The sequence below is a fragment of the Prinia subflava genome, chromosome Z (assembly GCF_021018805.1).
Source record: "Prinia subflava isolate CZ2003 ecotype Zambia chromosome Z, Cam_Psub_1.2, whole genome shotgun sequence".
Lineage (NCBI taxonomy): Eukaryota > Metazoa > Chordata > Aves > Passeriformes > Cisticolidae > Prinia > Prinia subflava.
Window position 1 is genome coordinate 44,015,022 of NC_086283.1, and position 25,194 is coordinate 44,040,215.

The window sequence follows — 25,194 nt, forward strand, 5'->3', positions numbered from 1 at the left end:
ATTATTGTTGTTGTTGTTGCTGCTGCTGCTGTTGTTGTTACAATCATCATCATAATTGTTACTATTATTATTAAAATTATTATTCTTTATTAGTATTAATTTTTAAAATATCTTTTTTCCCTCACTAGGAATGTTGTTGGAGAGCACTGACGTGAATCACCGAGTGCTGTTGGTGCCGGCGGCCGCAATGTGGGCAGCTGTCCCTGTGCCTGTGCCTGTCCCTGCCCTTGTCCCTGTGCCTGTGCCTGTCCCAGTCCCAGTCCCTGTCCCTGTCCCTGTCCCTGTGCCTGTCCCAGTCCCTCTCCCTGTCCCTGTGCCTGTCCCTGTCTCTCTCCCTCTCCCTGTGCCTGTCCCTGTCCCTGTGCCTGTGCCTCTCCCTGTCCCTGTCCCTGTCCCTGTCCCTGTCCCTGTCCCTGGGCCTGATCCTGTCCCTGGGCCTGATCCTGTCCCTGTCCCTGTGCCTGTGCCTGTCCCTCTCCCTCTCCCTGTCCCTGGGCCTGATCCTGTCCCTGTCCCTGGGCCTGATCCTGTCCCTGTGCCTGTGCCTGTGCCTGTCCCTGTGCCTGTGCCTGTCCCTGTCCCTGTCCCTGTCCCTGTCCCTGTCCCTGTCCCTGTGCCTGTCCCTGTCCCTGTCCCTGTCCCTGTGCCTGCAGGGCCGCCCGCGGGCCCGGAGCGGGGCGGGCCCGGCAGGGGCGGCGGCCGCGGCGCCACCTGCCCGGCGGGGCCGGGCCGCCCTCGGGGTATTTAGCGGAGCGCTGGGCGCGGGTGCCGCTCTCAGCACCGGGCTGGCGGCGGCCCGGGCCGCCATGAAGGGCGGCGGCATCGAGAACCCGGCGTTCGAGGCGCCCAGCTCCGTCCTCGGCCGGCAGTACTACGCCAGGGCAGGTGCCGCCACGGCGCTCCCCGCCGAGCCCGGGCCCGACCTCGAGGAGGGGCCCTGCGGGTGGGGCCCCTGCAGCCCCAGAGCTCTGCAGTTGTGCAACAGCGCCGAGGGGTACCTGGCTGCCTACAGCCTGCTGGCCATCTTCCAAGGTAACCTGTCCCTGCCGCCCGGGGCACACGCTGGTCCCCGTCCCGGGGCTGGGGGAGGCCTGGCGGGAGCCTGGGCGGGGAAGGCGGGGAAGGAGGGGTGATTGTTTTGGGTGGTGCGTGAGGAGAGACGGGGTTCCTCCGGCGCCGCTACTGTACAGTGACGGTCATGGTGTGACTCGGGCGAAGGCAGTGCCCGCGGTGGGGAAGTTGCATACTGTTACTCTTTGTACTTTGTTTCTCCTTTCTTCTTTCCCAATGTACTTTATTGGCCGCTGTTGAGTCTACAGTCCTACCAGCTCTTTGCTTCATGTACTTGTCAATGCTGCATCCCTACTGACCACAGGAAAATAGTGTTTCCCTGGCAGAGACTTGCAAGCCAGGGATTAAAACACCAATATAAATGTAAAATTGTAGTACCCCACTGCTTTCTTACCTGCTTGCTAACTGAAATGCTATCCTGGCCTGGTTGGGTGGGACTTTGGAATTTGAAAACAGCAAAACCATGATTTTGTTCTGTGAATCCCAGTGCAGCCATCTCCCTAAAACTTAACTAAAAGTTGACCTCAGGAGTAACCTGAAGTTTAGTTTGTCCTAAATTCCTGTAGTTTGGCTTCAGAGATTCTTGTCCATATTTTTGGTTTTCTGTAATGATTGGTTTGGGCTTTAGCAAGCGTTGGATTTAGAAAGTAGAAATATTGACTGAGGGGAGGAGAAGAATTACTGTAAAAAATATTAAAAACTGAGGTCTGTGAAACTTGGATATTTGCCAAAAGGAGTGATTGGGTCAGTATTCATAACCCTTCAAGTTTATTTGACTAGCTAGAAAAGAGAAGGGTGTTTCCTGAGCAATTTGCTTTAAAGATCCTTGTTGTTACTCATAAAGGGATTTCCAGAGAGAGGTGGAGGAAATGTTGGATATTTGATGTTAGAGGAGAGAGCAACTGACACCAAAGAAATGCTGCGTTTGGATGGCTCGATTCCACCTGGAACCATACTGAGGCAACTGGAATGGTATGAGGAGAAGAGAGTTGGAGGCTCTGCTTAAAACCTAGAAGGATTTTAGTGCTACTTGTGATGCTTGGAGAGTCCTTGCATGAACTAGTGTCTTAGTATGTGTCTCTGTGAACTTCTTCTGATTTTAGCCCCTTCAGATTCTGATCTTGTCTTAGTATATAGGTTTAGTGTTGGAAAAGAAGTATTTAGAAAGTGTTGGGATAAGTCTGTTGTTTCTTGCTTGAATTTGAAAGGTCATTATACAGCTGGTAGGATCAGAAGATGATTGCTGTTGCTGTGGTCCTGCCAAATTTGTTTTCCCTATAAATAAAAAGAAGGGAGGTGTGTCTGTGGCAGAGCTTCTTATCTTAGATCCCAGGTTTCAACAGCTGAGTAGTGGAAGACTTTTAGAATACACATGCAATTTTTTTAGTGGCATAAGAATATGGATAGGCAATTAAAAATGTCCTGAATATGACACTGGAAAGATTGTTAAACTAAACAAAGTGTCTTGAATATTTCTAACATGTCTAAATTTCTTCAAATCAGTCCTATTCTCATCTGATTGTTGAGCTGAATAACAAAAACTCAGTATACTTTAAAATCTTGGTTGTAGCCTGAGTAGGTTCCCAATCATAAAAACAACTTGTATCGTGAGAATCTCTGTCCCCTTAGGAGGTTATGGATGTTGCTTGTGCCACTCATCCAAACTATTTTTTCTGGTATTTAACTATATATATACATGAGGCACCTAACAAATCCAGTTCAGTTTTAGGGCCTTAAAGAAAGGAAACTTAGAATGCTTGCTTTGGAAGCTGGTGTGTAGGCATGGCTATTACAGGTCTCGTGACATTCTTGATGTGTTATGTGTATTTTCTGACAAGAACCTTTCCTTTTGTTAGAACATGAAGGAAACTGGATGCTGAAGACAAGCTCCAAGTCTTTTTGCCATGCGGGAAATACAATGGTCATCAGCAATAAATTCAGTCTTGTGGGTGAAACTTCGTGAAAATATTCTGGTCTTGCAGCTTCAGAGTTTAGATAAAAGCACACAAAACACAAGTAGGATTTTGAAGTTATGTGACCTAATACTGTACTCTAGTTTGGATCTGGTTTGGGACAAATTTGGGAGGAAATTCCTACAGGGGTCCCTCTAGAAAAGGAACTTCAAGCAGCCCCTCCCACAGCTGGCTCGGGAAAAGATTTCCTCGGAGGAAAGTGGGAAAAAACTTGTTTATTTAACAAGAAAAGTATTCACAAGCATAAAATATTAATAATATTAAACAATGAAACCTCTTGCTGTTCTGAAGAGATGGCAAATTCAGAAAGTCCTTGTGATTTGATGTGTAGCTCAGCTGACTCAGTCTCTCATCAGTCCCTCCTGCACTGGAGAATGCCATCCTGGGCCCCGTTGGGCCACAGGTGTGAGCTCCCAGTGTTTTTCCGTGTTTTCAGTCCAGAGCAGGATTGAACAGTTCCAAGTGTGAGGAACTTCTCTGCCTCAGCTAGCTAAAGCTAACTACAAATCAAAGGAGAGCTCTCTCCCACTGTCTGTGCTGCAGACAACTCTGTCTGTGTGAAGGATGCGGGGGAGCAAGGGCACTTTCTGAAAACAAACTCTGCATTTCTTCTTTCCCCCTTCACTCTCAGAAACAGTCTTAAAGGTGCAGAACTTCATATCCAGCATAAACAGAACACACAACTGGGCATACACGCATCATGAAGTCACCCCAGGACAAGTCTAATAATTTGATTTGCCCTCCAAGTTACAGAAGCCATCACTGAGGAAGATAAGATATATCTGTTAAAATTGCCGAGCGCACCTCTAGAAAAGATTATTCTTAATGCATTGCAGGCTAATGAGGTAACCCATAACACACTTTTGGTGAATGTAAGATGTTACACTAGACTTTTTAACGGAGTGAACACAGTGGGTGATTATCTGCAGTGACCTGGTATCTTGTGAATCTAACTGAAAGCATGTATTTGTCAGAATATTTTCTAGCTGCTCTTGAAAATAGATTGTTATCATTAGCACCTGATATGCTGTATCACAGCTTCTCAGAAGATTTCAAGTGGAACTTAACTCTAATTTCTGTCCCTTTCTGTTTCAAGTACATGTGAAACCTATATTTCCAGAATACAAGACACTTCCTTGCCTAGAATGTTTTTACATGACCAATACCTGCTTTTCTAAGTGTTTGTGTGGCACTTAGAGTTGCCTAAATGTATGATTGCATCTAATAATACAGCAACTGGATATGCTGCATTTCATAGCTGTAGTGGAAAACAAGCTAGAGGTTATATCACTATTTTGAGTACAAGAAGGACTGTTTATTTCTCATGTCATTAATAATTTTTAGTAAATAAAACAACAGAACCACAGTTTGATACTAGTCCAGTCCAATCTACCTAAAATCTTTGAATATCACTAATATTTTATATGCTGATTAGACATAGTACTTTTAATTGTTATTTTTGTGTGTCTGTTGTTAAAGCCGCCATTCTTATAACAACAGCAAAACATGTATTTTTGTTGAATGGATGAAGAAAAAAAAATACTGTGTTTTGTGATATCAAATAAAGTTGGTTTATAATTAATGTGGATTTTATGTGTCTGTACACCATGTACCTAAATCTCTAACAGATGTGGCAGGGCAAGAATGTTTTGGCTGAGAATAGTTAAAAAGCCTAATTTCCATAGTACAATTTTAAGTGTTTGGATGTCCTTACAGAATTTTTTTTTCAGATCAAGTTAGTATCAGCCAGGTTCTGTCTTTCTTGAAGAGACTTTAGTAATTAATCTCTAGATGATGTAACTGGAGAAGTTATGCCATCATTCATCACATCTGCATTTTTACAGATGAAGTCTATATATCCAATATAATTCACTGGAAGGTTTTATGCCTTTTAGGATGTAAATCAAAGGTAGTGATTTAAACTACAGGTAAAAGACAATGCCTTCTAGTTCTGTAATGCACTTGCTGTGTAGCACACCTTCATAAAGGTGCTTTAAAGCCTTATTAAATGTGTGAAGCTCTGGCAGATGGGAAAAATTTGTTCATTCCCTTATGCTAGTATGCTTCTTAATGGTTAATGCCTCTCAAGAGGAAAATAAAGTTTCTCAATGTGTAAGTATTGGCACTGGAAGGATGCCCGAGTACTTGTGTCAATCCCATATGAATTTAAGTGTGATGACTAAACTGAGAAGGTGAAATTCTCAGCCTTAAAAACGAGGCCATAGTAGGGTATTGGAACTAATATTGTGCCAAGAGATGCTTCCATACAGAAAGCTGAAGTTTGGCCATTAGAAAACAGCTGGTTTATTTGGAGTAATTTTTTTTTTTTTTATATTAAAGTGCTCTAAGGAGATGTTGAAGTTTGGCTTAAGTAGTTGTACTTGTGGATGGTGCAATGCTTATTGAAAACTAATTTAAACGTATTTCTGTCACTAGTCTTGTGTTCTCTTCTTAGAATGACAGTAGAAAATCATGTTTTAATTTTAGAGGAAGAGTAACTGTTGGCCTGTGTCAGGGGAGATCCTCATCCGTCATCTCTAAGGTTACAGAACTCAAACATATTTGTACCTCTGACTCTAAGACATAACCTTTCTTTCAGGTATATATTTTATCATAGGCACAGTTTAATTAGACTATGATAAAGTTATCTGACAGTGTTATAATCACACCTATTTATCTTGTAACTGAATCCTATTTTGGGACCGCTAAAACCAAACTCCTGGTCTTTTCCACAGAAACAGAATGTTTAAGCAGGGTAGAAGATTCAAGTTAGTCTACAGACAATGCTTTTGTAAAAATGGACCGAGTGTCTAATCGTGCAGTGGTAATTGTAGCTTAGTTCTACTTTTAGTTAATTCTTTTGCCATTCATCTGTGCTTCAGTAGGGCAGCTTGTACAATGACCTTTTCCCGTGTTGGTTGATACTTTTGCTTCAGGGAAGTTACAGATTCAAGGGGCAGACTTTTTTTGCTCAGTTGAAGTAAATCACCTTAGTTGCTCTGAAACAGTTGCAAAGAATTTTTAAATAGCTTTACACTTTCTTACATTATACAAGGTGCATGTTCATTCAAAAGCCTTCTTTTAGCTTCCCTTTGTGGTGGCAGGGAGTTGGTTGTTTGCAATAATTTGAAAATTATGTCCTGAACTTGCTTCAGTCCTAGGGTGTATTCTGATGCAAGTTTTAAACCTTGACTAAATTATCTTTAAAGTATCTTATGGCACCATAATGCACTCTGTTTGAAATCTGTGCTTCAGACAAATACATAGGTCCTGTGCAATTTGACTGGCTAAGGTGGCACTGTAGAGATCTACTCTGTACCTGTATTTTATAGCTAATAAATACCTTATAGAGGAGCCTTGCATAAGTATATATTAATTTTAATCTTTCCATCACACAAGGGTAAGTTTATCTCTGCATCTCTATTGGATTAAAGTATCTTTGACTAATTATCTCTTTTTTTTTTTTTTTTTTTTTTTTTTTTTTTTTTTTTTTTTGTAGGTATTGTGGTAAATGGCCTGATTAACATTAGTATTTCAACAATTGAGAAGCGTTATGAGTTGAACAGTTCCCTCACTGGCTTAATCTCTGCAAGCTATGACATTGCTTTTTGTGTATTGTCACTGTTTGTATCTTACTTTGGAGAGAGAGGGCACAAACCAAGATGGCTTGCTTTCTCAGCATTTATGCTAGGACTGGGTTCCCTTGTGTTTTCGTTACCACACTTCGGTAGTGGAAAATACCAATATTTTGGAAGTAAAATTGAAGGTAAGCCTATGGTTATTTTGGAAATTACTCTAAAAAATTAAAATGTCTGTATCAATATGGTGCAACTCCTTATTTGGGACCACATAGTTAATCTCTGTTAATGTCCTAAAATAGGGTGATATCTTTAACTGAAAATTGATTCTTTGAAATCTGTAAGCTCAAGAGCTGCCTCTCTTCACAGTGAAGTGTATTTTTCCAGAAGCAATCTGAGTATCAATATCAGTTCTTGCTCTTAAGGAACATTTGAATAAAATGATATTTTTTCTTACTTTGATGAATGCAATTAAAATTTACTTTAAAGAAAAAACTATCTGGCATCACTTTGTGACTAGGCATCAAGTTAGGTCAGCAATGCAGGAGAAATGTTAAAGCTGCTAGTCTTAGCATCCTACCTGAAGGGGGAGTACTTCTTGAACTTATTTTTGGTATTGAAGGCATGTTGATTAATTCAACAAGTTTCTCCAAGTTCTTTCAAAATATGTTGATTTTAACTTGTGGATTTATTTGAAGTAAAGGGGAAATAAGCAGTACTGAACTGTACTGAACAAAGCAGTATTTAAATCATGGGTGTGGCTGTCTCTCAGTTCTTAAACTTTTCTCACAAAACAAGACTTAGCACAGTGTGATTGATGCCAATAATTTGTATTTCAATTCAGTGGCACACCTATAATACGGAAGTGTTCCGACATTTTTAAAGCAAGATGACTTGATCTTTTAGGATTGTTTTGTTATTGCAGTCTTTAATCAAAATTATGCCTTCAATGACTAAGCATATTAGAGTGCTCACTAAAAAAATCAGTAGCTATTAAGCAACACAATGAAAGGTTGTTGATTCTCAAATTAATTTCTTTAGTAGTAATCATTATGTCTACTTCTATGAACTATCTAGATGTTAGTTAAAAAAGTTGGGCAAGCTATTTTTTCCTGTCTAATAAATGAGGATCTGAAATGGAAATTAACTGAACAAGGTCAAAAGAAAATATCTGTAGTGTTTTGGGGGCTATGAGCAGATAAGCTTGTTAGCTCTTGAGAGAGGGACAACAGGTTACTTGCTCCTGGCTCTATTACAGTCCCATTTCCCTACATTTTTGGTTTCAGTATTGAACCTCTCTACCTCACTGTGGTGAAAGGGAAGCTGAATTTAGTACATAAAAGTTTAAATCTGATTTTGATTTTATTTCATTTGGACAAGATATTGACAGTGTGGGAGAGCAGATTACCAAGTATTGCAACTGATCTTTCCCCTTTCAAACAATTTTAATTGAAATCCCAAAGAACATGGTACTGTTTTGCCCAACATCCATCACTGAAGATGGCTGTAGATATTGGTAACTTTATTAGGGACATGTTCTATATGGACTTTTGAAGTCTAAAAGCAGTGGGGAATTTTTGAATGGAATGTGTTTTCTTCACCGTAGCACTGTCACTGGCAGCTTGCCTGCTGTTTTGACTGTTGTAAGGCAGGTGCCTGTGCTGTGCCTGTGGTGAGCACATTTAAGATCTTTAGCTGACTTAAACAAAACACTATCAAAGATAAATGAGTAAGAGTGCAGGGAATGTCTGCACCATGGCAGTCAACATAAATCTTCAGGTGCAGTGCAACAGCATCTCTTAACTGTCAGGTAAACCACAGCACACGATTATGGGATGTCTGGTTTAGCTAGTTCTGAGGTGGAGGAAACATTTTAACTATACAGAGAGTTGCAGAATTTAATAGCACCACAGCCCAGAAGCCTTCCTTTTTTAATTATTTGTGTGAGTCACTTCTAGAGATCTTAATTTTTTGATTAAGCTTGTATTTGATGCCTTGTATTAAAATCTACCACTTATTTCATTTCTGAACAGGTCTTGTTACTAGCTGGTTACTTGATTATTAATGTTTGTCTGTTAAATGTCAGTACAGTGACTTTTATATGCAGTATAAAACTTTAAAGTACAGTTCAATGCAATATTTAATGTGACTGCCTTATTATTTAATAAGTCTAGTCTGAAATACAAAATATATCTAGCCTCCAGCATAAGCCTTGCAGACTTCCTGGGACTTCCTGCTTTACCTTGAGGTAATAATTTACTTTTATTCAGAGTATACACATATCCTAATCTACAAGTCTATTTGATAATTTATTTATAGTAATACCACATCCTAGGAATAGTTTCATGCATTTCATATTGAAAAAATTGCTAATCAATGGTATGCCTACTAGTGAATTTTTGTTTGTTTGTTTGTTTTTTAAGGCACTGTAAATTATGTTTTCTATTCTCCAGAAAGGTTTTAGACTCAAATTTGTAACCCAGGTGTGACCAGTTGTTTGTTCTGGTAACTTTTCCAGGCTGCATGGGCCGCCGGTGCCTCAGCTGGCTTCGGTATGTGCAGTCAGGGGCTCCCTCTGCTGGTGCATCCCTAACAGAATCAACCTAATTCGATTAATCAGACAGCACAGAGGACCATGAAAACTGCAAATATTATAAGCAGTGTACCTTTAAACGTCACTCTCTGATTTTATTTTAAAAATAAAACATGTTTCAATATGCCTGTGACAGCAAATGTGAATTATAGTTTCTCACTTCACACGAAGAAATAACTTCATTGTGAAGACACTCAAACATGGGACAGATAACCCAGGCTACTTCCTACGTTGAAAGGAAGGAAAACTTTAAAGACTTCTGCTTTTGAAGTGAGGTTTTCTTATCCCACATGTTGGCCTGTTTCTGTGGAATGGCACTGTAACACCTATTGTGTGCTGCAGGAAGTAATGATGAAGATAAGTTTTCTTTAAATACCAAGTGTCTGGCCAGCACTTCCTTTTGTTTTGTTTTCTGAGCCTATAGTGTGGATTCATCTTGCCCCTTCTTTGCATAAGTGAAAAGTGTTTTCAGATGTAAAAGGGCCTAAGAAAAATAAAGGCCGTAGTAATTTTGTAGTTGAATAGTGTGAATTAATCAGTCCACTTATTTGATCTGGAGGACATTTTCATGTATGTGTTTCATTACTACCAAACTGATGGGTTTATCCTCTTTCTTAGGGTTTTATGCTCCTATGTGGAGAAACATGGAAATGTTTCTCCTACATCTTGTCTCTTGGTATTCTGCTACCAAAAGTGCAATGATAGTAAGAGAAAGGAGAAGGCAACACAATACTCCCTGTTTTCAGTTCCTCTTTTCTCTTCCCTCCTTGTAGTGCTAAATATTACAGCAGAAGACACAACCTTACACTGCTGTACCACTACTTTCTTCTTTTTGTGTGTCCACAAGGACAGAGGCATTACATTAACTTCTCCTTTTAGAGACAGTGTGTGTTTTAGGAGAGATAGTGACGCACATTTTTACAGGTTTTTCCCTTTTTCATAGGCAAACACTTCTCAAAAGAGTGAATGTAAAAGGGAGAATTATCTTTGCTAATGACAGACTGCACTTTCCATCAGGCCCAGATTTCCTCAGGTTGTTCAGGCTGCTCTGTCACTTAAGAGTGGAAGTTGTTAGTGCTCGTCAGAATTGTTATAAGGTGCAAGAATACAAGGAAGTGTGTCTTATATAGGAGGATTCATAATGTGTGGAATGACCATTTGACAGGTGGTTGGTTGGTTTTTAAATACATCTGGTCAATAATACTTTCAACAAGCCAAGCATATTTATAAGGCTATCTCATTCCTGGAGAGGAAACAAAAACAAAGCCCTGCTACTATTTCTTTTGGGGAATATGATATCACAGAAGGCTTGGCACTGCCATATTGGATATATCAATAGGTGTGAAAATTAAAATGGGAGCCTGACATAACAGCATTCTTTTGAGTTTAGCTTTCAGTACAGATCATTCTTCAAACTGGACTGTGATGAGCTGGGTAACAAAATTGTAAAGGCTCACTGTCTCTGTTTTTCAGACACATGTCAAACTGCAGAAACCACCTTTGCTAATGCCACTTGCAGTGCCAGCCAAAACTCTTCACTCCACAAGTATCTATATGTCTTCATCCTCGGACAGCTGCTGCTGGGAGTTGGAGGAACTCCTCTATATACTTTGGGGACAGCTTTTATTGATGATAGTGTCCCAAAACACATGTCTTCTCTTTATATAGGTAACTTTAGAATTCTTTATAACACATTGTCTGGATAGATCATAGACTGCAATGCATTCCAAATGTTTTTATGAATTCCTTGCATTAAACAACATTGTAATTATTACTTATGTGCATAAAGTATTTCTACATCAGATACTGTACAATGTAGATCTTAGTCTGCTCTAAGTACCAACTCTTTTCAATTTTTATTTTGTAGAGCATGGTAAAGCTACTTTGAGCATCTCTCCTGTCACCTTTTCATGTCAGTAACTGAAAATTGTTAAATGGTTAATGTGTCTTGTCTGTTAACAACCAAAGAAGTTGCAGCAAAAACCTTACTTTTTAGTCATAAGTGTTGCAAAATACTGTGTATCCATCAGGTCAGTAGCTAGATCATATTGTATCTTTCAATAATTTTATTTACTTACCTTCTAATGGTAGGCTGTCCACTTAATGCATAAACACTGGTGTGCCTCGTGTGATCAATCCAGTTCTCTAGCCACATAAAAATTTGACACTTGGCTGTACTGAAAGTACAGAGATCACTTCACTGGGTCTGTTTAAAAGCTAAGGAGTAGTACTATTGTTTAGCAATTGTTTTTAATCTTTTTTAGTCATTCTCTAGGTTGTGTGCCATTTTATTGCTAAGGTCATTGCAGTCAAAGTGTGTTTTCTGTGGGTATGAAGATATTTATTTCCTCCTTCTCATATGTAAGCTGATAAACAACCTGTTACCTATACTTGTAACTTGCAGGAGGAATTCAAAAGCGTCTCAGATTCCAAGGCTGTTTTCAGACTCAATTAATTTTTCAAGGGGCAAATTTGAAATCATTATCTATTTGCATGCAATTTTTGCTCAGTTTTCGAGGCAAGTGACTCCATTTGATGCCAACAAATAGGACAGGTGCATATGATAAATCCTAGATGACAAAGACAAGTTTTGTTTTTGCTGTTTCCTTATTTTGAGAGAGGTAATATTACATTTGTCTCCCTCCCCTGCCTCCTCCCCTGAAACCAGTGAAATAAACAGAGCAGAATTAGGGTTGTCTGCATGATTAGGGAACAAGAAGTGACCTGAAAACTCAGGAGAATGGTGTCAGTGTTCATACTTTTTTAAAAAAAACCAAATACAGTAAACTAATGCATGCAGTCTTCAGGCAACTGAGTTGAGTTCAGAAGAGCAGTGTATTCTGCCTACTATAACAAATAAAGTCTGCTTGCACTGGAATGCAGGTGAGTGGGTAGGTAACTAAGCCTTGATTCTTGCTTCATGCAATGTATTAAGCGTTAAAAGTATGTTGTGTTGCGTTATATAAGAAGGCTTATGCACTCCAGGGAAAAACCAAAACCCCAAAAAACAACCCACAAAACAAAACCAGAATAAACCCAGAACCCACCCCTGAAATTGTCCATAAATAATTGGTACCACCTTTTACTGTAAGCCTGCAATGCATAAGTTGGTATTTCTGTTCTGCACTGGGTGCATTTTCATGAGGACTGGGACATCTACAATTAAAGCTACTGAAATTAAACAATTCCAAGTGATATTTAAATTGAGTACTTGGAAGAAAATAGGCACTTTCTAAGCTCAATTTGAGTCCTTCTGTAGGATGAATATGAACTTAACTCCAAGTTCCTGTGACCATGTCACTATTCCCAAAATGTGGGAAAACCTAGGATATATCTACTCAATATTTATTTTGACTTAACTGTCACATTTTGCATTACTTTACCCTCTTGCACCCCCCTCACCCTTCTGACTCCCCCACCATTTTCTCATACTAGAGGCAAATAAGGTACTTGTGATCCATGCACTTCAGAAACAAATGAGAAATCCAGATTATTCCACCTGGGAAAACAATAGGAATGCACGTTCACTAATTAAAGATGGATCTAGTTACTATTAATTGGTAGTCTTAATCTGCAGAGACAGTGTTCCTGCTATCAGTAAGTGCTAAACTGCAACGGAAATCTGTCTTGTAGGGCAGGAATGCTATTGAGACATCAAAAAAGTCTTGTACTCTTTTGTGGGATATGGCTACACTACTAACTTTGCAGATTGATGTTTTCTTTTGAGGGGGAGGGGGTAAGGGGTTTGTTTGCTTTGTTGTTTGTTTGGGTTTTTTTTTCGTTAAAACTCTCAGGAGCTGTTAAGAGCCTTGGCTTTGTATTTTAAGGCTGATTTTACTCCAGTCAGATACTTTAATATAACTCTGTCTTCTGGTTTTAAAAGATATAGAAAACAACTTAAGATTCAAATAATAATATTATTATTAACTTAGAGATTAAGTTCTTAAAGATTGTGGTTAATATAGTTAATAACAAATGTTCATAATGTCATTAATTTTTTCACATTATGTTTTAAATGTAGGCACAAAATGGGCAAAAAAGCAATCTAATAATGCTTAAAGGTGCATTCAGTGAAATGCCTTTTGCTGAAACTCTGATTTGAAGCATTTGCGAGCTGCAGAATTCCTTGTTGAGACATAATTACAGATTTTGTCTTCTATATGTTAAAATCTGAAGTAGTGACAGTGAAACAACAGGTTGACTTATGGAAATCTTTTGGTCTGAAGTTGATCTAAGAGTTTTATTACAAGAAAGCTTAAAAAGATTTAAAGAGGTTATGGTGAACTTGATATATTTTCTCTTCTAGGAATTGGCTATGCCATGTCTCTGCTGGGTCCTGCTATTGGCTATGTCTTAGGAGGGCAGCTGCTTAAAATTTATATTGATATCCAGATCCCGGAAAGGCAAGATACAACTTAGTTTATTGCTTCCTGTTTTCTTTTCCTAATAATTTTTATTAAAATATTAAGCTTTTCTCTCTGTGAGGAGAAAACTTTTCAGAAAATGCTGTATTTTCAAGAGCTTCATTAACTTGTTTTGAAGTTGCACTTAAAAAGGCTTCAAACGAGTTACTTTTCAGAGTGACTCCATTGTGTGTGAAAATTTCTCTGTAGTGCAAATAGTTAATTCTAGCATTTTAAATATTAGATATTTAAAACCTCAGTAGCAAAAAAAGTTTTCTTTAGTTGTGTATTTGGGATTAAGGTGCACCTCCTGATTTCTTGTGGAACTGTTTCCTTGAGCTGGAATATGACGGTTAGAATATTGCTCCTTAACTCCTAGGGAAGAGCTTGCTAGAAAATCTATCCATTGAATAATAGTCCATTTTTAAAAGAAGTGTTATAAATTGTGCTAGTGTCTAAACGAGCAACTTCATTTACACTTTTATTTCCTCTGTTTTAGAGCCTTCAGATCCATGCAATGGCATTCGGAACTTCTGAATTGGTTTTGATATAACTCATTGATTATGAGGCATCTTTCTAAATCCAGCATTTCCAGTATCCTCATAATGCTTCAGAATCTTGAAATCAGGTCCAAAGAATAGTTTTTAAAATGGAATGACATTAACTAATGACATGAAGGCTCCATTTGGTAGAATTCAATATTTTTATAATTGCACAGTGAAGTTGGTTTAAACAAGCAAAAAATAAACTTAATACATGTAAAGCTAAGAAAATAGCAATATGAAAAGGCATTCTGTTAAAGAAGTATTAAAAGGAAATATTCTAGGTCACTGAAATCTGAAATTCAGGAAGATAAACCTGCTTTCTTTGAATTACTTTTCCAGTACAAAGGTGGATCAAGATGACCCACGTTGGCTTGGAGCGTGGTGGATGGGATTTCTTGCATGCTTTTTTGCAATCTGGCTTCTTATAATACCTTTTTCATGCTTTCCAAAGCACCTACCAGGTAAAGGTTTAGCAATACTTGGATACTTTGGAAAAAAACTTGTTCCTATTTGCGGGTTACAGACTATGGGACTGAATGTTTCCTCTTTGATTTTGTTTCTCAGTTAACTCTCTTTGACTAAAATCTGAGGACAAGTATTTTTTTTGTTTCCCCCTTGAATATTCAACCTTTAAAACAAGGTGAAGCAGCTAGAGGAAGGATCTTGTGTGTGGTGGTCTTGCCCATGGCCAGGGGGTTGGGCGTAGATGATCTTTAAGGTCCTCTTTCAACTCAAACCATTCTAGGATTCTCTATAATAAGGAAACTTATACCTAAGTGTGGAGACTGGTGGTCAGTCAAAGTTTGAAAGATGCTTGTAGCTAAGCACCCAGGTCTATATTTAAAGCTTCTGTTTGACCCACCAAGAATAATGTAGAAATTCCATGACCATCCAAAGGAACACACTATACTAATATTGAAGGAGAAATGGAGGAGAAGAAAAAATAAAGTAGGAAGCAGGAGAATGCGAGGATGATTTAAACAAAAAGGTCTTCAGCATACTCTGAAGTTTTTAGGATGTCCCTGATAGTATCTTATTGAAGCCAAGACCTTCCAACAGAAGTGTGATGCTTTCAACAAAAATCCTTCAACAATACATTATTGATCTCTTTAAAAATATGTACCAATAAAATAGGCAAGATGACCTATAATATCTACAATAGCTTTCCCAACTAAAGGAAACACATATTTTGAGGTTTTTTTGACATTTTTGAAGAGTGCAGGCATTAAATGTTTTCATTCTCAATAAATATGACCATTTGTAGGAACTGCAAAAATTCAGGCTGAAAAAATCTCTGAAACTCATGATGATGGAAGTCAGGTACTGGTTCACAATATTGGACAAAGTTTTAAAGACTTTCCTATGGCTCTCATGGTAAGAAAAATCTCAAATTTGCTGAAACTGAGTATATTCTGAAAAATTAAATTATTTTTCACATGTTAGAGGTCTTTAGAAATGGCTTATTGTGTTGTAATAGGAAAGACTTCAATGTTACTGCTAATTCAATGCACATTCACTTTGTTGATGCTTGAGATTGTTAGAAAGATTGTTAGAAAAGCATATTGCTGAAATTCCATTTCAGAGTATCTAATTTTAAAATACAATGGCTTCTACTTTAGTTGGTACCAAAATCAAATAATTTTGAGAGTGTTATAATGATTTCTCCCCATAGATACTGTTGAAGAATCCAGTGCTTATGAGTCTAATAATAGCCAGTTCCTCAGAAGCTTTAGTTGCCACTGGATTTGCCACATTTCTACCAAAGTTTATAGAAAATCAGTTTGGAAAGACGCCAAGTTTTTCAGCAACTCTTGGAGGTAATATGGCTTTTTCTTTTAAATATTAAATGTACTGTGTTGAACACTTCATTAACATTACAGGTGGAAGATTATATGGTTATCTTTTTTATGAGATATTTGTGAATGTACTTAGATGGAATGCAGTAATCAGAACAGTATTTTTGTTGCTCTTGCCTGCCCTTAGGTACTGTAGTACTTAATTCATTACGGGAATAGCTCTCTGCTTGTTGTTTGTAGGTTGTGAAGTCTTGATTCTCATATTCAGAGTAGACTGAGGATTTTGTGTGCTGATGAGACTGCATCCTTTCTTATTCTTGGTGATTTTTTTTTAAATTTTCCCTATTTAAAATTGGCTGAAGAAACATTAGTAACTTATTCCCTACTGAAACAATCAAGATGAAGGGCACCTAGAAAAAAAAGCAGTGCTTATCACAAATAAGAAGTTGACTTTTCCTTTCTCTTCTTTAATTCTACACTGACATTACAATGAGTTTGCAATAAAATGACTAATCAGAATATGTAATAAATCTATTATGTAACTGGTTCTATAGCTGTCTTATGGTCACCTATTTATTATCTGATATGCAGAAGTAATAGGTAGAACAGGAAAGAGCTATGAAAAACTGAGTGTTGGAGAAACAGAAAACATCTGATGGAAGGGCTATTTTCAGTAGGCTCACATGATTAACTTTGACACAATTAATCTTGAAGAATAGTAACCCCATCAAGGCAGAAATGTCCATAATGCCAACAGATGCTTGCAATATGCAGATTTAATATTGGTAGAATGTGTCTTGCTTAGCTGAAGAGTGCTGCAGTATAACTATGCTAGTTGAGCTGCTCTTTCTGCAACAGAAATATGTTTCGGAAAGACTTTCTGAATTACTTGTCTAGGCAACACTATATAGTATTTTTCATCAAAACAGAACATCTGCAAGTTTTACATAAAAACACATTGGAATACATACTCATTTGTCAACCAAAAACGAGGAGTGAAGTGGAAAACTGAGTATTGCATTTTTTTGTCCAGAGACCTTGTCTGAATGTCTTTCAGTTGAAAATATCAACAGTGCTTATTAAAGTAGTGCTTTAAAGAAATGTCTACTGGAATGCTGAAAGCTGGCTGTACCTGAACTGAGCTAATTAGTCTAAGCATTACCATGGAAACTATTTAAACTATGATTGACTGTGGTTCATAGACTGTTTTGTCACTGTACCTGAACTGTCTCTAAATTTAGCTTTCTCAGGTTGATGTAAGTTACATTGACTTCTTTATTGCATTATAGATTAGCCATATAAAAATGCTCTGTTACTTACCTGGAGTGCAAAGAGGATAAATCATTGTGGACTATATGGACTATGACAGCAAAACTGATCCACCGATTAGACTTCTTGAAATCTTTCAGCAGATATCTTCTTGCATCTTGTTCTGTCACTTGTATAATAGTAGTAATGTTCTCTTATTAAAAAGTTCATAACAGATGTAGAAGAAAGAACATGGACATGTCAAAAAAACTGAAAGAATGAAAGAGGATTTTCTATTTTCAAGGAGACGCCTAATGGTGTTCAAAGACTCATGCCCCACAGTGCTCCTAAGTCATCTAGTTTGGCTGTGTTGAAGTTGGGTTTTGGACAACTATGAATTAACACTGTCCAGTTAAAACTCTGGAAAGGCTAAAGGTGATATAACAGTAGAATAAATTACTCATGCAGTAGTAAGTAGTATGGTTTGAAAACAGTATCACACAGACTGCATTTTGCAGGTAACTGTTTTGATTTTTTTCTTAGTGTAAAATTGCACTCTTAATTGCTTCACAATTGTCTTGCATTTTTATGTAACTGCTCCTTGTCTTGTTTTTCTCTAGGACTTGTACTAATTCCAGCAGCAGCGCTAGGCCAAGTCGTAAGTGGTATCTTGGTTTCCAAGTGCAAAATGAGTTGCAAAGGCATAATCAAGTTCATGATAAGCACCTGTTCAGTGTCCCTAATATTAAACACTGTGTTTTTATTTGCCAAATGCGGGAATGAACCTTTTGCAGGTGTCTCTGAAACATATAATGGGTAAATATATTTTAATGCACTCTTGGGTTTAATGTTAATATTTATATCAATCAAATAATATTTATTTGATTCCCGTAGTTTCAAATAGTATATACTATTCCTTCCACTTCTATACAGCAGTGTTTAGAAGTGGAAGGAAGTCGACTAGTTATTTCAAAAGTCTGCTCTCAAGTGGTCAGTTACTCTCTCATGAATTAACAGAGCCAGAGGCAATACAAGCTGTTTGAGGGTCTGCCAAAGAGCCAGATGGTGCTGTGCAAAATAACTCTAGTAGGCTGGTACCTAAGGACTGCTAGGTGCCATCTGAAAAAAATTATGGACATGAATTGTGTGTTGTGTAAGTTGGTAAATAACTTACCAATACCTTTTTATTTGTTTTCCCAAATCCTCCCTTTTATACAAAGGCTGGGCACCATTATCTTTTATAGAAGCATGATATGATAGTTTTTCTCTATTGCATAAGAAAGCACTTGAAGCTAAATAAGATGGTGGAGAGGAGTGGTGTGGTTTACTGACAAAATAGCATGATATGGACGATGAAAACGCAGAAGATGGGTTGGGGCGGAAATTGGTTTTGTAGCCTCTAGTGCCCATACAAGCTGGTGGAAATTTACTGCTGTGATACTCTAAGCTTCATTTGTATTTCCTTTTCCAGAAGGTATGCAAAGTGAATCAACAAAGTTCCATACACTGGTGACTGAAAGAAAATAAAGAACCTTAAAGCCCAAGTTACCAATCATTCTGATTTTATCTTTACAACCTGCTTTATAAATTGACTGTATATTTAAAGGCCAGTGTTGAAATTCGATGAACAAAATATGGCTTTGCTTCAGTGTCTGAAAAGATTCTAGCAGACAGATGACTTTGACAACTCAGAACTGTGAATCAGAATTTAGGTTTTGGTTGTAGAAAACTTATAGTTACATATTGAGCAAAAGAATTTGTCTTCATCAATAAAATGCTGAAGATATAGTATAGAAAATGGTATATGAAATTATCTATATATTAATATCAGGTCCTATGATAACAAGCAGCTGACAAAAGTTACAGCTGAACTGATTTTCATCCTAAGTTAAATACAGCTAACTTGTATTTTATAGTTTTGTGTAACTTTGTCAGTTATGTAGCTTAACTGTTGCTGAAGATTACTTATCTACAGCAGTTGAAGTTAACTGGTCCTGAAATATATATCTTCCCCTTGGTATCCATTATAAAAAATGGCTCAATTCTACCTTATTCAGTGTTACATGTTGGATTATACTTTACTGGACGTGTGCATCAGAATAGCTATTGGCACTAATACAGTGCCAGTTCTTAAACTGTTTTCCATGAAGAAATAAAATACGTAGTAGTAGCTCTAAAAAAATAGTAAATTTATAAACTGTGAAAGAACAGCCAAATGTTTGCCTCCTGCTTATGCTATTTTAGAAGGAATAAATATGAGACTGCTCTGAGTGTTGATTTGGAATTTGATGTAGAGTTTTGTGGAGAATTTCAAGAAATCCTGCATGGCAAGCATTATCTTCCTAATGAAAAATAGCCTGGAAAGGTGAGGGAAGCTTTTGTAGGTTTAGTCTCAGAATTATATGAGCACAGGATCACTTGTTTGTGTTAATGAAAACAGCATGTTACTTTTAGTAACACTGTTTATTACTAAATTAGGCTGTCAGCAGAACTAACATGGTTTGTCTAATAGACACTTCAAGCAATGGGTTTTGCCAAATTCTATTGCCCAGTGCTTCCTTGAGAACTTGAAGGAACAGAAATGCAGTGACTATTTCTGTACTTTGTTCATTTCCAGATGTCTCTGGGACTCTTGTTTAAAAACTCCGATAGAGTTTTTTAAGGAGCAATTGATGGCCTCATCTGCTAGATTTTTTAGAAAAGCCAGGGGTATCTTTTCAAAATATTTTTCTCTGACTATGCATAATAAGTGTTCAGTCCAGCTTTGGAGGTCAGGGGAAAGAGACACTGCACATGTAAACAGGACAAATTTCACCAAATTGATTAAATATTTATAAACTTTGCATGCCTCACAGGCTAGCAAGGCACTAAATGTACAAATCTGTGATTAGTGAATTTGCTTAGGGTGCATTGTAGCTCATTCTTCATACATAAGAGAATTGAAGTTAGTTTGCTTGGGCTTGTAGCACAAATTAATTTAGTGGGATTCTGCTGTACTACAATAAAATAGATTTTATGTAGTTATGATGCCCCTAATATTCCATTCAAAGTTTGAATGTGTGTAAGTTAATTCCTAGATAAACTATTTCTCCTCTTAGTATTTTTTGCCATCTCAAATTCTCACAAAGAAACATACCTTTTAGATAATTAATGTGGAATTTCATTTTACAATACAATATTTAAGCTCTCCTGGCAGTGCCGGTAACCTGGTTTTAGCTGACTGAACTTTTAACCTGTGAAAATTCCTTACTTATTAATGAAGTACTGTTAGAAAATCAAAGGATGTTTTTATTCTTTCCAGTTATGCCTTAGGACAGTCCTCACACATGCCAAAGTGATTTTTCATGCTAATAATACAGTGGGACTACTTCAAATAAAACCATATGATGATCTGTATTGGAAGTAAATGGCTGACTTGAAAGTAAATATAGTATGCAAGAGTCAAAGTAAACTCTGTTAGTTGTTACCTATTCCCCAAACAGCCAGGGAAAATCTTTAAGGTGCCATTGCACTCTGCATTAAACGTGTGCAGTCCTACTAGTGCTCACACAATTTAGATGTCTGCATGGCAGTGTTAAAAATAGTAAAAATGGGATGGCTCTGCAGCTGCACTCAAATCAAAAAAAGGGGAAAAATCTTAGAGTATGATCAGTAGAATAAACAACTCCAAATACTGGTTTTAATCTTGTATTTTTTTCTTGAAATTATAAGTTGAAGAAATTCAAACACCTAAGTGGGAGGGAGACGATAATAAAAGAGTTGGGCTGAAGTGCAGAATTTTGTCATCTCTTGTGTGAAATTGTAGGTATAATCTTGGGAAGGAATAATAGCATAAAAATAACTAGGTGTATAAAAAATGGAAAATCTAGAGCTCTAACTACTATGCTTATTTTTAAACAACTAAGTGCATAAATAATATGAATAGAGTATTTTGAAAATTACTATGCTTACATATCTTCTGTTTTTCAGCTGCTTTATTAAACGCCTATTAACTTCTGCTTTTCAGAACAGGCACTCTATATAACTTAACAGCACTGTGCAATGCTAACTGCAAGTGTCTGCGCTCCATGTACTACCCAGTTTGTGGCAGTGATGAAGTCCAGTACTTTTCTCCCTGTTTTGCAGGATGTGCCTCCTATATTTTTAACAACGTGAAAAAGGTACTTTATACAATATAGCTGACATTGTTTGTTCTGGTTTCCTGTAAAATGCACTATATTTCAAAATGTCCTTCCCTACAATACAAATGTAGGTTGTATCCTACAAAATCCAACAATTGCAATGCACATTTCACTTATGGTACCAGTGTGACTCCCACTGCTGGTCCCTTAACGTGTTCACTGTCACAGTGCTGGGCCTCCACAGTTGTTGGGAAGGCATACATGGGTTGAAGCCAGGTCAAGCCCATTGCTCTGAAATGTTTCTGGTAGTTGTCTGGGCTTTTACACTCTATGCTGGGGTGGAGCCACACTCCCTGCCATTCACTCCTTTGTTCATGCTGATCTGACTAACTTACAAAAATGTTTCCACTCTCTTAATGAACTCAGAGAGATGCATTTATACCACTGCTGATTTACTGAAGTGGTATAGCTGTTTCTTTTCTGTATGGCTTTCTGTGCAACACTTCTGATCATTCATAGCCTACATTGTTCCGTGAGCTTTCTGGGCACATCACTCTTCCCCATCTCTGGGCCTTCTTTCTCTGTAAGGTTTTACTGGTTAGCTCCAGTGTTTCTCACTTGTGTGATGCCTTTCTGCCAATGCACTTCTACCAGACTTTCTGTTACTGAAAATAAGTTAAATCTAAATGTACTTTAAATAGAATTGACAATCAGAAAAGTCAGCAATTGTCTTGATATTACCTGAAGTTCTTACCTAGATCTTCAAGCAAAATGCAATGTTTATTGTATACATGACAACTTGCTTCCATTAGTTTTGAAAACTTGAATGTCAGTAGCCCCTGATGCAGGAATGGTAAGCCTGGGTGACTATCAAGTGCCTGGGTTATTACCAAGGCTTCCCAGAACTGAGGGCCTTTCTGTGCTTGTCTCTACTAGTACATTAAACTCTCAAGCAGGGATGTGGGAGCAGTATAGAGAGATCCAAAAAGCAAGCTGACCCAGGAAAGGCCTTTATACTTTTTATGCTGGAAAATGAGTGGAGGTATTATCCATAATTTATAAGAAAAGGTAGGAGACTAACTACTTCTTGCTGTTGAAACTTCACTGACACATTATATTTTTCTTTGAAAACAAACTTCTGTGGATTAGATGAAGAGTATATTCCATTTGTTTACCTGCTTATAGAAGTGGTCCTATATTGCTCCTTAAGTCTCAAGAGTAGAGCTTGCCTCTCTGCATATGATTTGCCTCCAACTTCTGCAAGTTCTTTACGCTTGTCACTAAAAGCTTGCTTCATCCAAAAAAGAGACTATCACTGTCTTTTTAGGTTAAAAAGCCAAAAATACCTTTTGCTCAGGTGAGGTAGATCAGTCAAGTTCTGATGAAGCAGTTTCAAAAATTAGTGTTTAGTGTCACGTGCTCATTAGGAAATTGACTGTTTCCCATGTGGTAAAGTCAATGTTTATTCTTGTCTTGTATGATGTAAATGCAATGGAAATTTACCAAAATGGTGTCATTTTGTGTCATTCTTGGAGCTAAATTTTGTTTTATAAATTATTTGTAGACATACCACAACTGTTCCTGTGTTGGGAAAACAAAAAGAGAAAATGGTTCAGAAGACTTTCTGTATGAAGCTGTCCCTGGGAAATGTCCAACACAATGCAAATTTTTACCTTTATTCCTGACCTTCTTCTTTTTTGCTGTTGTTTTTACATTTATGGCTACTACTCCAACAACTGTGGCCATTCTCAGGTATGTTTTTGGACCTGAAAGAAAGGTAACATTTTTTTGAAAACTAACATCAGTGAAATGCTTTTATTTGTTCTGCTTTGCAATGCACTATTTAAACATGGTTGTGTAGTAAGCAAGCAGTACGTTAAGGAGAGCACAGTCATGCCACTGTGCACTCTTGTTAGCAGGTAAGGTTTGAATCTGTTAAAAAAAAATTTTTCTAATGTGTAGCAAAATCCATTTTATGGGAACACTCTTGACTGTTTTAGTTCAAGCAAAAGGGAATAAATGTGCTGTGTGCTTTGATGAAGAAAATATTTGGCTAGCCTGTCTGTTGATAGTGTTTGCATTTCAAATTGTATCAGGAAAAGGACAAAATAGTAATTAGTCTTGTATTCTAAACCTTAGATTCCTGTCTCAAGTCAGAGTTCTAGCTTGAAAAATTGTAGTCTGTCAGGAACTGTAGACAAATTCCCATGAAACTGATATTGTATGTATGATGGCCATTAATATAAATTGTGATAGCAAGTTAACCAGTGGTTTTGCTGTCTTCCAAATTGCTGAAACTTACGTGTGTGAAAGCTAGATTTTTTGTTTTTATTTAAAAAATATGCTTCTCATTCTAAATTTAGAGCTGCTTTGCTTTATTTTGAAGTTTTACTTGTACTTCTAATAGTTCTAGTGAAAAGATATCCATGAGGCGTAATTGTGAGGATTGTGTGGCTACACGCCCCTTGGCAAGGGGCTGACAAAATCAGTAACATCCTAGAATAATGCTTCGTAGCAGCCTCCTATCCAGCTTTGGTGTAAATCTGGAATTAACAGCTTCTGATATTAGTGTGGGGGCAGAATAGGATGAAGTTCTACATTATCTTCAAAATCGAGCTGAAATAGTTTTATTTAATAGTTTTAAAAAATAGTATTTGGATATTTGAGTTTCGTCTATAATTCAGCTTCTATTTCAGCTGAAATAGTGGAATAGTTTTTATGGAAAAAAAGGACTATAAATAGTTTAATCTTTCAAAAACTAATTTAAATAGCTAAATGTCAGTAAATTTTACAGTATATTCTGGTATCTTTTCACTGAGCCTGTTTTGTGCAATTTTCAACTTAAACTCATATTAATGACAATCTTCTAGTACTGAAAACAATCACCTGCATGATGTGAAACTCATTCTCCTTCTCTTAATTGCCTTTATGGGTAATAAAATCCTAACAATGATTGCTGATAAGTGCTCATCTTGGATGTTTTGATGTGGCTAATTCTCACACATACTCCAGAGTGTGGGAATAACTTCTGAATGTTTAAATATGATTTTTTTTCAACACTAGGAATTTATTAAAAGACATGATACAGTTTATTAAAGAAAATAGTTCTGAAACTAAATTGTATAAATTAAGCAAGTTAGGTTGTATTTAACCTTTATGGTAGCATCTTTAAGACATTATCAGGAGAATGTGTTTGTTCCTGGAAAAATATCTTTTAAAAGATAGGTAATAGGTAAAGAGGTAAATTCTGCTACTTGTTAAATGATTATATTGGTTTGTATAGCATAGGCCAGCACAGTTTGTTTAGAAGGTCAAGTGAATATATGCAAAGGTTATGGAAATACATCATGTTGTGCTGTGCTGTAGTCTAGTCTCAATTCATGTATTGCTTCTTTAGGTATAGTAGCTCAGTACTAGGATTGCTTCCTAGTACTGTTTTAATTTCCTCAGTTGCTCTATGGAAAAAAATGTTCAACAGTATATCAGGGTGCTGAAAGCAAGCTTCCTTTTTATTTATACTATTTTGTTAAACCAGATAAATCTAAAATTTCTTGATGGACTGTTGGAGTTTTTTCTATCTTCTATCTAAACATCACTTGGAATTGGTTACTCATTCTGCACACTGAATTTCTAAACCCCCCAGCAATTACCAGGTTAAAAGAGTATATAGAGAAAAAGCATATTCAGTGAGGGACACAGCACACAAGTGGGACTTGTTTACTCTCTCTTAAACTGCAAATCTTGTTTACAGGTGTGTGCCAGACAAACAGCGGTCGTTTGCTCTAGGAGTACAGTTAGTGTTTCTGCGACTACTGGGTATGACTTTCTTGTTGAAACATTTGCCTCTGAATAATCTACGTATTTGA

The 25,194-nt window shown here is 37.4% G+C and overlaps 1 protein-coding gene across 2 annotated transcripts in view; it reads left to right on the forward strand.

Annotated features, from left to right (window-relative positions):
* Positions 1-707: 707 nt before the first annotated feature.
* Positions 708-25,194, forward strand: part of SLCO4C1 (solute carrier organic anion transporter family member 4C1) — a 29,330-nt gene continuing 4,843 nt past the window's right edge. Inside the window, exons 1-11 of one of the 2 annotated variants that reach the window (XM_063422785.1) lie at positions 709-1,032; positions 6,544-6,810; positions 10,689-10,883; positions 13,522-13,618; positions 14,503-14,624; positions 15,428-15,537; positions 15,836-15,980; positions 17,828-18,023; positions 21,214-21,367; positions 22,893-23,080; positions 25,080-25,144. In XM_063422785.1, coding sequence (XP_063278855.1) covers positions 807-1,032; positions 6,544-6,810; positions 10,689-10,883; positions 13,522-13,618; positions 14,503-14,624; positions 15,428-15,537; positions 15,836-15,980; positions 17,828-18,023; positions 21,214-21,367; positions 22,893-23,080; positions 25,080-25,144 — 1,765 coding nt within the window. In that variant the 5' untranslated portion in view covers positions 709-806. Of the gene's footprint in view, positions 1,033-6,543; positions 6,811-10,688; positions 10,884-13,521; positions 13,619-14,502; positions 14,625-15,427; positions 15,538-15,835; positions 15,981-17,827; positions 18,024-21,213; positions 21,368-22,892; positions 23,081-25,079; positions 25,145-25,194 lie in introns of both variants that reach the window. The other variant, XR_010083479.1, reaches the window with a different exon arrangement.